We start from the raw sequence: 14,807 nt of genomic DNA on the forward strand, positions 1-14,807 counted from the left end.
CGTACTATTTACAGGAAGCTTGGCAGGGTCAAAAAGTGACTGCAAAACCAATCTCTTGTTAAAACACATACATTATCTGCTCTGATGTAGATACTATTAGAGCTCAGCAATCTCTGATTTGATATCAGGACCTTGAAGGTGATTTCAGAGTCAGATTTGTTAAACTTGGCGACGTTATGAGTGTTATCATGTGTCATTAGCAGAGCTAACCTAGTCGCTCCAAGTCCCACTTAATCTATCCAGCTCACTACCCACAGCTTCTGACCTACTTAGTCACTTCCTGTCTTTGATTTTCACCTTAAAGCCTCTTTTCTATGTTGGCCAGTGACTGCCATTTAATCTTAATCAAACTTCCTTGGACTTCCATTACTGTCAAGCACAACTCCTCACGCAGTAATACGCACCCTTCTCACTGCAAGAAGGTTGATTTATGGCCAAAAGTCTACCTCTCCTCTTATGCTCTAAGTTCATCTTTGCTTTATTTTTCTTCCCGTATGAGTCACTCCTTCCCCTCTTTGAGACATCGTGCCACGGTTTGTTCCCCCTCCCTCCTCAGTGACCGAGAAGCCACCATATCCACCGCTGCTGTACAGACCTGGCGCATCGTCGTGTGCGCGCAGCTACCACGTGCAGGGTCAGAAAAAGAGCTGAAAACTAAGAAATGGAGTTGGCCACAGGCTGCTACAGAACATTTATTTTTTGTAATGTGTTTTTGCTTCAAACTAGAAATTATGACCTACTCTTTTACCTTATGACTTTCTTAAGAGCTGCTTTGAATGTCAGATAGAGAACATTTGATAGCAATAGCAACTGTGTGTAACCCATAGGAGATGCGTGCAGTCTCTCCTCACACACATGCTCTCTCCCAGCTCTTTTTTCAATATAAGCACTTTTTCTTTTTCCTACTTGTGTGCTCATCAGCCTGTACTCATACTCTTGATTTTCTGTTGTTGATGTTAGCATGCAGGGGCTATAAGATCATTCACCAAGGGCAGCAGCCTTGTCCTCCTAATAAGCAGAAAATACCATACATATTGGAAGGAGGAATTAGCTACAGGCCGTTCTCATTAAGCCTCTCCTTCAACTTATCTCAGCTCAAATTGTATTTTTGAACTGCAGTCACTATACGGCATTGTAAGTTGAAAACAAGCACTTGAGCCCTTTCCAGCGAGGCTTTGAGTGGCCCTGATAGGAGGCATGGAGGAGAGATAAGCAGTGCATTGAAGTTGCAGTATCGCTGTCGCTGAGGGCAAGGAGTGAATGGAAACATACCCTCCCTCTGGCACTGCCTTGCTCCGGCCGGGGGGAGAGGATCAGGCCGAGCAGCTCCGGTTCACACGCGGCAGGAGTCAGCGGCCTCTCAGCTGATGACAGATTAGACTCGGGGCCTGCTTAGTGGGAACACTGTGATTAGACCTCAGCAGCATCTGTCTCCAGCACTGAAGGAATTACTGCTGCAGGCTGCGATTTTCTCAGCAAGCTGTAATTATACCAGGAACCTCATTCCTGCCGTTTTTCTTGACAACTTGAGTGCAAAAAAAAATGCGGGTGGGTGAGCAGAAATTGCAAAAGGAGCGGGAGAGAGACACCTGCTTATTTTCGTTCAGCTCACTTCAGTTACTTTCTCTGGGTTTCTTAGATGCGTACGAACCACAGCCTGTTTTTCCTCAAAGGTCAGTGCCGAGGTTTAACTCCCAGCAGCTGTCCTGCCACCCACCCACACTGACAGGACACGTCCTCTCCGTGCACTTAGGCACCACGGCACCGGGGCCGAGTGAGGGTGCTTGCAGGAGGCACCCAGCAAGCCCAGCCCTGGCAGTGCCCCTCGGCCCCCTCCCAGGGGAGCAGCGGTGAGGGGGCCAGGCCCCGATCACCCCCGACTGAGAAGGTGCAGCCTGGGCAGAAGTGGGGATGTTGGAGATGGGGCAGGGTGAGTTTCAACCTGAAAAATGAGTTTGAACCACAAAGGCCGTGCCTAGACTAGGATCTAAGCATCTGAAAGGTGTTAAGTTGTATATGGTAGTTCTCTGTTTTAAAAGATGAAGAATTCCCAGTAACATCTGGTGAATAATGATGTCAGAAACAAGCAGGACTTTGTAAGATTTCTCTAGCAGAAAAGCATCTTTGTGCAGTTGTAACTCCATACAAGCTTGTTTGCCATTACTCTTTTCTTTGCTCAGAATATAAGGAAAGATATATTTTTTTCAGTTTAAATCTAGGAGAAGAAGGCAGAAATAATGTATGTATTCCTTTCTTAACTTTCCTCAGGGCTTTGATGTGACTGACATACTTTGAAGACAAGAGTGTCTTGTCTGCGTTAAGCAATTTTACATCTAGGCTGTACTCATCTGGAAGAAAGCAGAATTGTTCCCTACCAGCACTCTGTCCCTCCATCCAGCAGCGTGTCAGGCAGGACAGCCAGGGGCGAGAGCGTGGCAGCAGCACCACAGCCCCCGGGGCTGGCAGCCCCAGCAAGCAGCATGCTGGCACGCAGATCCCCTGTCTCCAGAGCCAAATGTCTTCAGATACTGGTGGGAAAGACACACATCTGGAGTTGGCTGGAGCTGGCAAGAAAAGCTTGACAAAGAGGAGAGAAAGGGAAGGTTGGAAAGAAAGTGGAAAGAACGCTTCTTACACATTTCACTTTCTTTTCCATCTGCTTGTGCGATGTTGCTGTGAGCTATTAAACAGCTGCAGAGCTCTGCCCCAGAAGGGACTGTGTTTCAGCAGTGATGGAGAATGAATCCTGCAGCAGAGTGCTCTGGGAGCCCCCTAGAATGAGTGGGGTGATAGAAATGCCTTTCTCTGATTCACGATCATGCTAAATACACTTGGGACCAGGGCACCTGGGGCAGCAGCCAGAGGCACTGTTGCAGCTCCCAAAGCCTCTGGCAGGCGCTGGGTGCTCCTGACCCATCCCTGGCGCAGTTGGTGAGTCCCTCTTTTTTTCCCCTGCCTTCCAGGCAGAACATAAGCCTTGCCTTCCAAGCCTCCGGCACTGGTTCTGAAATTCAAGGCGAGCACATTGCTCAAGCAAAAGGCGTTTGCTGACTGCAAGACTTTGTAGCTTGGGGAGATAAGGGTGGTGGAGGAGGACTGGGAGCAGGAGGAGTGGGCATTTTGCGACTGCCAAGGACTGAGCAAGAGAGCTTTTTTTTTTTGCATCCATTCAGACGCTCAGCTATTTCCTGCTCGGTTCCTGCAGTCAGCATGCTCCACCTGCTTTTACTTAACCATTTCCTGTTTACTGCTTCCAAAACCTTTCTGGTGCAATCACTACTCTGCCAGCAGACTATCTTCACAGTCCTTTTTGGACAGGCTTCACTACATTTTTTTCTTTCCCTCTTCTCTGTACAGACCGTTCGGATTGAGGCATTGAGGGTGTGGGGGATGCGTGTATGTGTGTATGCATGTGTGTGAGCATTTCTTGGGGCCAAATTCAGTCATCATAGAAGTCTGTAGTTTTGTCAGGAAAGCATTTGCTTGCTTGCTCATTCTTTCTCTCTCCATATGCCTGTTTTTCTTATCCTACTGCTGCCTGCTTTTTGCAGACTTATCAAAGCAAAAAGCAGTAGCACCGAAGGCAGGTTTCACTTTCTGTTGCATAGAGGGCTCCAGATATTCAGAAGAAGGACTCTTTCCATTACTTTCAAGAGTTAACAACTCTCCCACAAACAAGGGATTTATTTCCTGGATAGCTTGCCTAAGCTTCAAATTATTTTCAAGTTTTGAAAACAAGAGACGATTTCTTCTGGTTTGCTGTTCAGATTCGCAGATCTGTAAGGCAAGGTATGAGGAGCAGGAAGGATCAGACAAAGAAAAATAAATCCCTTTCCTAGTGTAGATGGCTCCCACAAGTCCCATCCCACACTCAGTCACGTCTTACAGAAATTGCTAGAAAAATATGCATGCTTCAAGTCTAGTCTCCTTAGCCATAGTATAGATAACACTGCAGCCAAGGCTAAAATCAAATTTATTTGTCAGTGCTTTTGCTGTTTGTTTACTTTCTGTGTTTCTCTTCTGGAGCAGTGAAAATAGATTCTTCAGTTTCCTCTCTGGTTCTCATGCTCTTGCACAGCGCTGCAATGTTTGGGTTGTGGTGAGCACTGCAGGGGAATGTTCCCTTCTTAAAATAAATCATGGAAACATTTCTGTTGGAATCAGGGCTTGTAGAAGTTTATTTATTTTTTAATAAGAAGAATGTCGGGCCAGCTTTGACCTGACACTGTATCCCTTTAAAAGGATCAGGCCTGTGATGCACGTCGGTGTATATATACAGCGTATATCTGCATGTACACACGCAGCATACGTGCCAGTGGTACTGGTATTACTGAGCGCTGAAATCATCCTCCAAGAATGCTTGACATGTTGTCCCAGCCTGCATCAGACAGATCTCACCATTACTGCGCTAGCCCTGTTGCAAGTTAGCGTAAGCCGGTGGTGCTTCGGCTGCTGACTTCCCAGGAGAAGGCAGGGGGCTGGGAGCGTATGCTGGTGGTGTCTCCGAGCTGGTCCGCACGTCTGTGATTTATGTGGATGCGCTCACGCTCCCACACAGTTCTGAATGTTTTAAAAACATCACTAGACCCCTGTTCCAGCAGTAGCATAAATATATACGGTAGCACACCTGTATGTATTGGGAGGAATGGTCTGGACATCAGTGATGTCAGCCATCTGCTGTAGGCATCGTGCAACTTAAATTGGAGTTTGCTAAAGCAGCCTTCAAGCTGTCTGAGAGCAGCTTTGGAATTTTCTTTTTAATTAGGAAAGGAAGCAGTTGTTTTCTGCACAGAAGTGTCTTTCAGATTGGCCCCAATATGTAGAACGGTTACTCTGGTTCCCATCCAGCCCAATTCATTCAATAGCTTGTGTCAGGGCACTTGTCATCAGTGGCATTTGCCCAGAGTGAGTCACGCCCGCCCATGCAGTGTGTGAGAGCCTGCAGATCTTTTTCATCTTCATTTTATAGGGTACAGCTCTGGCAAATTCATGACCGTATTGTACCACACAGCTCTTCTTACAGCAGCTTCTTTTCTTCTATCCAGCTTTCCGTCCAAGGGGCAGCTTCTTCCAAAAGAGACTCTGTGATTCAGTGCCCATCTTTGTTTTCCAGATGTTTCTTTCACCACTCTGCTTTCCGGTTACATTGCAAGTTTGGGTGCATTCAAAATATTTTTGCCTCTCCCCCACGCCTAAAATGGAGAAAAGCTGAAAGATATGAAAACGTAGGAAGAACGAGACCAGGGCTGCACAGGACTGCACAGGACTCTTTCCAGGAAATGGGTAGAAGGTTCATCAGATGAGTCACTGAAACCCTAGATGACTAAATTCTTGAAGAATAAACTGTCAGGAATATGATACTGGACAGGACATTCAGGGGGAAAGAGAAACTTCTTAAATAGCTCTTGTTTGTTTTCTGTTAGTGATTCATTCCTAAGGAAATTGCCACATTTCTGGCCCGGGACAGCAGCAGCAGGCAGGCGGTGCCAGCCTTCACGTGAAGCGTGCCGTGGCGCTCGAGGCCCTGCAGAGCCCAGTGTTTGCAACGGGATCAGGAGCACTTGTGCTCGTCCTGCCCCCGGGCAGGCTCTTCAGCTGCCTTCCCCTGTCCCTCCCCACCCCGCAGAAAGGAGGATTTGAGAGTTGACATGTTTGGGTCACCACGAAGATGGAAGCGTTGAAGGCAGGGAGCCTGTGAGAGAAGACCGTACAGAGCCAAAGTGAATAAAACAAGGCAGGGTCACCAGTGCAGTTATGCCATCTGAATCAATTTGCCTCTTTCTTAGCATACCAGCAGGTATGAGACCAAGAGGAAATGAAGGCATTAAAGCTCCAGTTCTAAGCTCCTTTTAAAAATTTCTCTCCCTCTACCTGCTCCAACCAGTAAACCAAGTTGTATCAATAAAATTGGCCCAAAGCTCTGAGTCTGGATTTCAGGAAAGGTCTTGAGATTTTGAGTGCCAGTAACAACAGAAGCAGTCAAGCTCCCTCTGCAGCTACCTCCAGAGGAGCTGAACCAGCATTCACAGCAGCGGGAAATGTTTGCAGTAGTATCCGAGTGTGAAGAAACCCCAGCATTCCAGCAAGCCACTGCCAGTTCCCATTTTGGTGAGTTTGACCTAGAGCATTTAGCGTTTCAACATCAGTTCTGCGTCTCATAATGCTGTTTACGTAATGAGCTTTCATTTGGTTCCTATTAAAATCATGGTATTTCTTCTGCAAACCGCTGCCTGTAAATATCAAGCCACCCAGTTTTTAATTAGATTGTGATAGAGGAGGTAGTCTATCTGTAGGATGCACACCGTAATCATCAGGCAGAGAATAGGTGGCTTTTTCCCCTCTTGGACATGCAAAGTTCAGATCTCAGAAGCAGGGAAAGTGAAAGATCTATTAAGGGTTACTGAATCCATCTCCTGCAAAACCACAGTGTAGTAACTCCCTGATGGATGTTCCCAGCTGGTACATTGACAAAGAGAGTCTACAGATCCTCGTAGGTACAGTGGTAAGAATTCCCTTAAAGGCTGCAGAGTGGTGTGTATGGCTCTCACAGGTTGTCCCAGCACCACTGACATCTCCGAGGCAGTGCAGAGCGGTTCCTTGTATTATATATACCAGCACTTTGAAGAACTGAGTTTCAAATGTCTGAAACAATGGGGGTTTCACCGCTTCCTGTGGGAGCCTGTTCTGCAGCCTAACTCGTTTCGCCATCTGGAGTGTTTTCCTGAGTGTCTGCCCACTTTTAGCTTTCTTTAGTTGTGCTCCCACTCTTTCGTCTTAAAGGTGACTCGCTAAACATTTCTGTTGCACGAAATGCATGTTATGTGGTGCTTTTTTCTTTTTTATGATGATCAAGGAAACTTGAAAGCTCGATGGCTTCTTCTCTTTGCCTTTCATTCCACAGAAATTATAATAAGGAGTGAATAATATATTACAGCTTTTCTATCCGTTCATCTTGACGACTTACCAGGAAGGTCAGTATCATTGTACTCTTTTTACAGATGAGAAAACTGAAGCACAGGGCAGGAAACCTCTTGCCCAGGATCATTCAACGGGCTGGTGGCAAGGCCTGGGTTTTTAGCCAGGTCTCCACAATAGTGCCCTACTTTTTTTTTTTTTTTTTTTTTTTTTCCTCCAATCCAATTCCCTTTGGCATTGTTGGAGTACCTAGCACAAGCTTTCCGAGAACTTTATTCAGAATTGTCATATTGTAATTGAAAGGTCAGCCTGCTGAATATTTAACAGTTACTATCTTTCCAATGTGTTCGTTAAGCATCCTAATTAAGTAGAGATACATAAAACCAACAAAGCATTTTAACAGACTGATTCAGTCCCTAGGGCCTCCGAGCTGAATTTCCTTCAGCTAGCCTGTGCTTTCCTGGTTGCGGATTGTCCAAATTGAACACAGTATGTATCAAGCGTACTCTTATCAGTGCGCTGCAGAGAGGTTTCCTTCCTCTTCGGTACCACCATGCTTACTTCACCTGTTATATTTCCCTTAGCTGTGGTTTTTGGTAAGCCTGTTTCTCAGAATCTGGGTAGCTATTGAACTATAAATCTTCCTATTTGGGGCGATAACACTGCAATCGGTACAGCACAGAGTGCCGTGCAGAGACCAGTATTTGGGCTGGTGCTGAGCAGGCTCACCTGGGTATCAGCACCGTCTACTCGCAGCAGCACAGAGCTCCTTGGGGGCTGCTTCTCCTTCCTGAGGACGTGCCTTAGAGCTTCTGCCTGCCCGGCCTGTCATTTCAGAACCTTTGCTAGATCTGTCTGGGCACATCAGTGAGACCATTTTTTTCTCTGCCACCACTTGGGAATGACAGGGGAAGGCATCCGCCGCGGTGTGGCTTGCAGCCTGGTCTCCTGACCGCCCCATGCTAATTCCATGTGGAGCTGAGGGCACCGATCACACGGGAGATGAGGCGCTTTGTACAGCTTGGGAAAAGTAAATGAGAGATATGGGTAGGACAGAGTTGTGTCTGAGGGCTAGCGCATCAATGTCCCTGTCTGTCAACCACTTTTGAAGCATGCCAGTAAGTGAGCGAAGCCCTTACCAGCTGCATTGTTTCCCCCACTTCTCCTCCAGGCCGCTTTTATTCCGGATATCATTGGGCCAGAGTTTGAGGATTTACCGAAAGCTGCGAGGCTGCTGTAGGTCACCGAGCACATTGTCTTTGCTTTCAGATTGAGTTTGAGAAATTACCAGCGGTGTCATGCTTATGCCTCCTGGCCATGTGAATAGAGGAAGCTAAGAAGCAACAATAGATTACATAAAGCAGGGAAATCCCCCTCAAACTTCTCCCAGACTATCTTAAACCGAAGTTGATTTGCATACATACACTACAAATAGCTTTGCAATGGCTTCTAGCCCCATGAAAGGGTTACATGTGCTTGCCTATAATCATTTAGGCCAGTTCCACCAGTTGAATCACTCAGAGAAAATAAAATAGCCTGAATGAGAGCCTGTATAGAAATCCAAGCAGTTTTATGTAGCATCAGTCTACTTCAGGTAAGGACACAACTGGGTAATGCTATGCCATACAAAACCAATGGGAACTGTTTGATACCTGTTAATAATGAGTGGTTATTCTAGAAAGCCAATGCTAAAAAGCTATCTTAATGTTTATAATTTGTGATGACGGATGGATGGTGTCTTTCTTTGGGTAAGCTTGCAACTAATCTTCCTATACAAACCCTGCTTGGTGGAAAACGGACCTTGCTGAAATCCAGAAAAAAAAAGCTGTATCTTATAGATGAGACCTGTGACCCACTGCTTTTACAGGCTCTGAGATTCATGAGGCCTGGCATTCCTGCATGATGCTGTTCAAGAAGCAGTGGTGTTAAACATACTTGCAAAATTCCTGTGATTTTTTAAAAAGTCACAGTTTAACAGAAACAAACAAATGACCAAAAAAGAGATAGCGTAGTAAAAATGCATACTTACTGTGTTATCTCAGGCCCAGAAATCCAGTTGGCTAATCCAACATTTACAGAAATCTTCTACATTACCTTTAATGTGCTAAGCATGACAATGTTTGTAAGCCCAGCACATCATGACTGCGGAATGCCTAAATTTTTGAAGACATATGGTATTTTCTGTTCCCCTGCTGAGGGACTTTATCAACTAAAAATAATGTTATTTTTCCCATTAACTGGTTTCTTATTTGGGGGGCTTTTGGAGCCGAGTTGTGTTTTTTTTGTGTTTGTGTGTGTGTGCGTGCGTGTCTGTGTTTGTTGTTGTTTTGTTTTAATGGGATAAGAATATAAAGTTCCCAAAGGCTCAGTAAGAGTAGTTTCTTTAGACAGAATTTGCTCACTTGCTCCCTTTCTTACCTTTCTGCGGAAACATGTTTTAAGAAACATTTACTGCCAGCCCTGTTGCAAGCGAAGCAGAGTGTAGACAACTGCACTGATTCTTTAGGCTCTCCCAGTAAGTTCACAGAAAGGATTTTCTCTACGTTTTTCTCTACATTTTCTCTATATCTTACCTTGCCAACCTTCGTAAGCCTCCTTATTCTTCTATAATATCCCCTCTGTTAATATTAATAATGTCTTGGCCTGTTGCAGGGGAATACCATGCCTTTCACCCTCCTCCTTTCAGCTTTATTGACTTTCTTCAAGGCTTTGATACAGCACAATAGGGATCGGCCCAGATAGGAGCTGGCTGTTCTGCAGGGTCCTTGGGGCAGAGCTTGTCACAACAGAGCAGCTGTAGAAATCGGAAGAGAAGCACGTATTTGAGTAGGAGCGTGATACCTTGCAATGCACTTAATAGCAGTGAACAGGAGGACATGACATGATCTGACTGATGATTCATTTTTACCTTGGGTGTTTTGGTCTTAATAACTGTGTGTTTCTTCAGTTTGTGTTCTTTCCGTCAGTTTGCAGGTCAATTAGGAAGGTATTACAGGATGCTTTTATTTTGTCTTTTAATATCTCCTCTCACAAAAAGCAGTCCATTTTCTCCATAAGGTGTCTAATCACAGTAATTTAATATTCTTTATTTACATAGTAAACTTAATCCCAAAGCACTTTACCTCCTGGCATTGACATGGGACCAAGATTAAAAATGGAACAGCTCGTACTGGTTAGGAGGGAGGCTCTGCTCTCAGCCTAGGCATTAGGAAAGCATATAGGGCGCAGCCATAACATTTGTTCTGAATCCAAGGCAATTTGCTAATAGTTGGAAAATACACTGGTATGAGCTGTACTCTGCTTAACTCTAGGAAACATGTCTGAACTGCAGAGAGAAACCTGTGGTAGAGAATGTCAGTCTTTTTGCACATCCCATTCTCTTGTTCATAGGCACTGGCTATCGAAAAACAGTTTTACTGGGAAACCAGAGTGATGCAGAGCTCCTCAGCGAGTATACACTGGTGCTGGGAGAGCTCTGCCAGGGGGTGACAGAGGGGCCTGGAGTGTGCTAAGGTTTGGCTCCAGAGCATGAGTAGCATCAGAAACTTTGCCACACAGAATGAAAATGAGTCTGAATATTGGTAAGTAGAAGGACAACCAGGCAGGCAGCAGAATGAGGATCCTTACACATAAGTTAATCCGTTTTCAACTAATCTGTGAAATTAATTTACACTGAAATTTACATTGATTCGTTTTGTGGATTAAGCAGGTATCCAAGTGGCTGTTCACTGGAGGAAATAGTAACTTTGTCGTCTCAGTCTTATACATTGCCATTGACGTGTCTGTCTTTATTGTGTGTTTCAGATGGAAAGGGTCAATCAAATTTAACCTGGGAAGGAACCAATCCTGCCCTGCAGACCATACAAGTGAGGAACACTGCCCTGAAAAATCCTTTAGTTGATGCTGCTTTACCCAGCACTACTGGTGCGACTCCTGGCGATACATCCAATCCATAGAAAGGACAAATGCAAACCCCCCTGAGAAATGAATAAACAATGTGTTTTTTTTTTTTTTTTTTTTTTTTCAAAAATTCAGGCATTCTTCTTTTGCCTCCTTAGAGACCAACTCCAAAAGCAAGTGCTGTTCTCGGTATGTGTGGTGTCATACTAAACTCTGGAATTAAGAAAATTCTGAGTTTTGTTCGGGTTAAATAAAGTGACATAGTAATAAAAGTCTCTGAACAACACACATGCTAGTGAAGAAACATAAGCCACACACACGTTTCGAATTCACCCCTACACCTCACCAGTCTGCAGGAACTGACAAACACAGAGCGCTTGGTTTCCACAGCCCATAACACAGGGAAATGTTCGCTTCTGCTTTTTAAGAGAAATGGTAAACCCACTCGTTGGTTCTATTAAGAAGCGATAGTTCTCTGGGCTCTTATTCCTGTAATTCTCTTGTAAATCATCAGGGATGATGTAACAGAGTTGGCAGTAGCAGGGTTCTGGCAGTGCAGAAGTGAAGGAGAGCAGGTAGTAATCCGAATGGTGGGAAGGCTGGCGTGTGCTACAGCTGCTTAGCTGCTTCTGCCTTCAAAGCACTGCTGGAGCGTTTGCAACATGACTGCAGACCACAGCACTATGTACTCACCTTACAGACTGAGAGACTGTATGACCTGCTCCAGGCCGCTGAAGGCACTGGCTGGGCTGTGATCAGGACCAAGCCGTTCCCAGCCCTCAAGCCTCACATCCCTAAGGAAAGCCGTGTGTGTGTTCAGTTAGTGCCGAGGGCTGGTGCGGTCCCCATCGGCCCAAGTGGCTGGTTCTGCGCTCTGCACTCACTGGAAAGCCTCTGAGCAGCCTCTTGGAGAGCAGAGCATCCCGCACAGCAGTACGGGAGGTGCGCAGCGCTGCCGGAGCACCCGTAGGTAACCCAGCAGGGGAATCGGCTGCAGCGGGGGCAGCTCTGGTGGGGGGCCAACAGGTTGCCCCTCTGCTGTTTGCTGGGCAGTCCTGGGGTGACCAGGAGAGTTCCCAGGAAACACACGGCCCCTGTTAAAAAGTGCTGTGTGTCCTTCCAGCAGCAGTGTGGGAGGCTGAGGAGCTGCTGGGGAGTGGAAGCCGGTGTCCCTTCTCTCCCAGCCACCTAAAAGGATTGTGTGGAGGAGACTGCTCTGCAGCTATCCTCTTACACGCCTGCTCGCACAGCTTTGTGCTCTCCTTGAACAGGGAAGTTTCCAAGTTTCCATCACAACAAGTAAGCTACTCCATTTCAATAAGCTACTTTTAAAAGCTAATAGGTTTCACCTTGGGGAAGAGCAATTCTCCAGCTTTAGTGTTACCAATTTTGTGCTTTGAAGAGACCTTTTCAAAATTTCATTTTAATTTTGTTTTAATTAAAGTTTAGATTTTCTTCTTGACAGTGTTGCACTGCTGTCCGGTCAGTTAAACCCTGCTGAACTTGCTTGTAGCCATTTTATCTGGGTATCTTGTAAATATTTGGTAGAGCACTCAGACACAGAAGTGTTTTTTGCTCTTACAGTCACATGCCTGGTTCCAGGACCTTTCAGAAGTACAAAAGGCTGAAGGCAGGGAAAATTCCACTGAGACACATTCAGGTCTCCAGGGAGCAACTGCACTCTGTTTAGACTAAAATTTCTCATTGCTAGTTCTCTTTTTTTTTTTTTTAACATGGAGGGATAGAGAGGGGAAGCTGGAGGGTAAGATTTTTTTATTATTATAAACACTGAAATACAAGCACTTTCTCTCATTTCTCTCACATTACAGGAACATTCGCAGTCAGAGAGGGAGATAAGCTTTTTAATGCTCTCTGCACAACCTGAGAAATTTCCATCCAAGTTCTAAAATGTTTTACAAACATTAATGAATTAAAGCTTAATCCCCTTCTTCTCAGCCCTGTGAAGTAAGTACTAAATGCAGTTTAAAGACAGGGATAATAAGTCTAAAAAAATCGTAAGTACCTTGCCTGAAATCACACGGGCCGTGTGGCAGGAGGACTTTGAGTCCCAGCTTTCTATCTTTTCTGTCAACACAGACAACACAATTCCCTCCCATTTCAAGGCTCGCTATGCGTCCCCTTCTGGGATCTAGTGAAAACATGCTGGCGTCACACCTTGACATAAGCTGTTTTTTTCCCCCCTTGGAATACAGAGAACTCTCACTGCTGCTGTCCTGTGGGATCAAGATGCTGAAAAGATCAGAGAGGGATGTGAGCAGGGAAATAAAACTAACAAGTCAGTGCTCCATCTGCCTTGGACATGTTCTGCCTTTGCTGCTGCCTCTGCATGCACCAGCAGGAGCAACCTCAGTTTTCTTAACGTGCTCCCATATCATATTCAGTCAGGGCTGTGGTGGAAATGCCATAATCAGAGCGAGCTCTTGGCTGACGAGAAAACTGGACAGAAGAGCCAATAAGCCATTCTCCTGTAATTAATATCTATGAGTTCATTAGACTCCTGTTTGTGACTCACAGTTTTTATTGCCAGAATCCCACAGCTACTGCTGCAGCCATTCTCCGCCCCCTCTTCAGAAGAGGGGGATAATCCAGCAGCCAGTTCATCTCCAGTGCTATGAGTCAGGTTTTTACCAGGGGGATTAAGGGTCAGTTGAGAAGAGTTGTTCCCAACAGGGATGAGCCAAAAGCAATGCACACATGAGTCATGAAGTGAAAGAGAAGGAACCAAATCTATAAATTTTTGAAATTTTTCTTTTATCTTCCATTGTCTGCACTGATCAATAACCAGGTGTGCAAAAGGTGGATGTGCATTGGTGGTGGCCAGCTTATGCGAGACTGAGAGCTCCTCACGCTGTACAAACCAGCCTGAAGTCAGACAGCTCCCAACACTAGATCAGTGCGTACCCTCAGCCCTTGTAGCTGAGAGATTCAGGGAGCCAAATCAGATGGGAGTCTAGCTGCCCATGCTGCCTTCCCTGTGGCCCGGTGCTGCAGCTCTGCACAGGGGCCTTTGACCTGTTCATGCCATCGCCATCCGTGCTGTGTGCCTCAGCCCCGGCCCTCGGGTGTGCTGCTGTGGCACGCGTCCCTGCCAAGGATCCAAGGTCCCTGCAGATGCTGTGCACAGTGCTCGCTTCATTCCCCGCTGAAAGGCGGCCAGGCCTGGGGTGGGACATGGCAAGCACTTCGCTGTGCCTGGCAACGCCGCCCAGCTGCCGAAAACAGGCGGGGAAGGAGGGCTGTGTACAAACGCAGGGGAATTTTCACATAGGCAGGATGTAATTAGCAGAGCTGGAATTTGGCCAGGGTGCTGGGGTCAAAACACTGGCTTGCAGGTAACACACTGGGAGCTTTCATAATTCAAACGCTCAGGATCTCCTGTTTCCATCCTACCTGGAAGATGTCAGAAGACTGTTCCCTATTTAATGTTCCAGGCAGCTCTGGGACATCTGACACAAAGGAAAAAGTGTCTGAGGGTGCTGCACGTGGCACCTGCAGTGCGTCGTGGCCAGCAGCTGCCCACTGCTCGCTGCAGCTGGCAGCATCGCGTCCTGCTGCGGCTGCAGCGCCAAACCCATCACACCCCGCACCCCTGCCTTGCCGCTCACATCAGCCCAAACTTCCCTTACGCAATTTTCAGGCCCTGGGCCCTCAGCAAACAGAAAGAAAAGGTGATAAAAATAGGGCAGCCCCTCACATGTTGCTTGCAAAAGAGGGAATGGTGCCATTAGGCGCTGCTTCAACCTCGTTCCCTGCCACTTGAAGAAGTACAAAATCGGTACCGGGAACGCGGTTCAGCACTTCTCCCGAGCGCGTACCAGTGAGCTTTCCCAACCAGCCTTGCCAGTAATATGCAACACGTTAAGAGCTCGTGCCTCCTCCTTCCTTCCAGCAGAGAAATCACGTTCAAAGCAGCAAAATGTTTTTTTCCTTTGTGACCTCACTTTCCGTATAAGCAATCATGTTTACTACGA

General features: G+C 46.3%; 1 protein-coding gene across 4 annotated transcripts in view; it reads left to right on the forward strand.

Moving 5' to 3' along the window:
- RAD51B (RAD51 paralog B) overlaps positions 1–11,103 on the forward strand; it is a 412,254-nt gene extending 401,151 nt beyond the window's left edge. For all 4 annotated transcript variants that reach the window (XM_035327969.1, XM_035327967.1, XM_035327968.1 and 1 more), the window contains one exon: positions 10,720–11,103. In XM_035327969.1, the coding sequence (XP_035183860.1) occupies positions 10,720–10,871 (152 nt within the window). In that variant the 3' untranslated portion in view covers positions 10,872–11,103. The remainder of the gene's footprint in view (positions 1–10,719) is intronic.
- Positions 11,104–14,807: the final 3,704 nt, after the last annotated feature.

Source organism: Oxyura jamaicensis, chromosome 5, assembly GCF_011077185.1.
Source record: "Oxyura jamaicensis isolate SHBP4307 breed ruddy duck chromosome 5, BPBGC_Ojam_1.0, whole genome shotgun sequence".
Taxonomy (NCBI): domain Eukaryota; kingdom Metazoa; phylum Chordata; class Aves; order Anseriformes; family Anatidae; genus Oxyura; species Oxyura jamaicensis.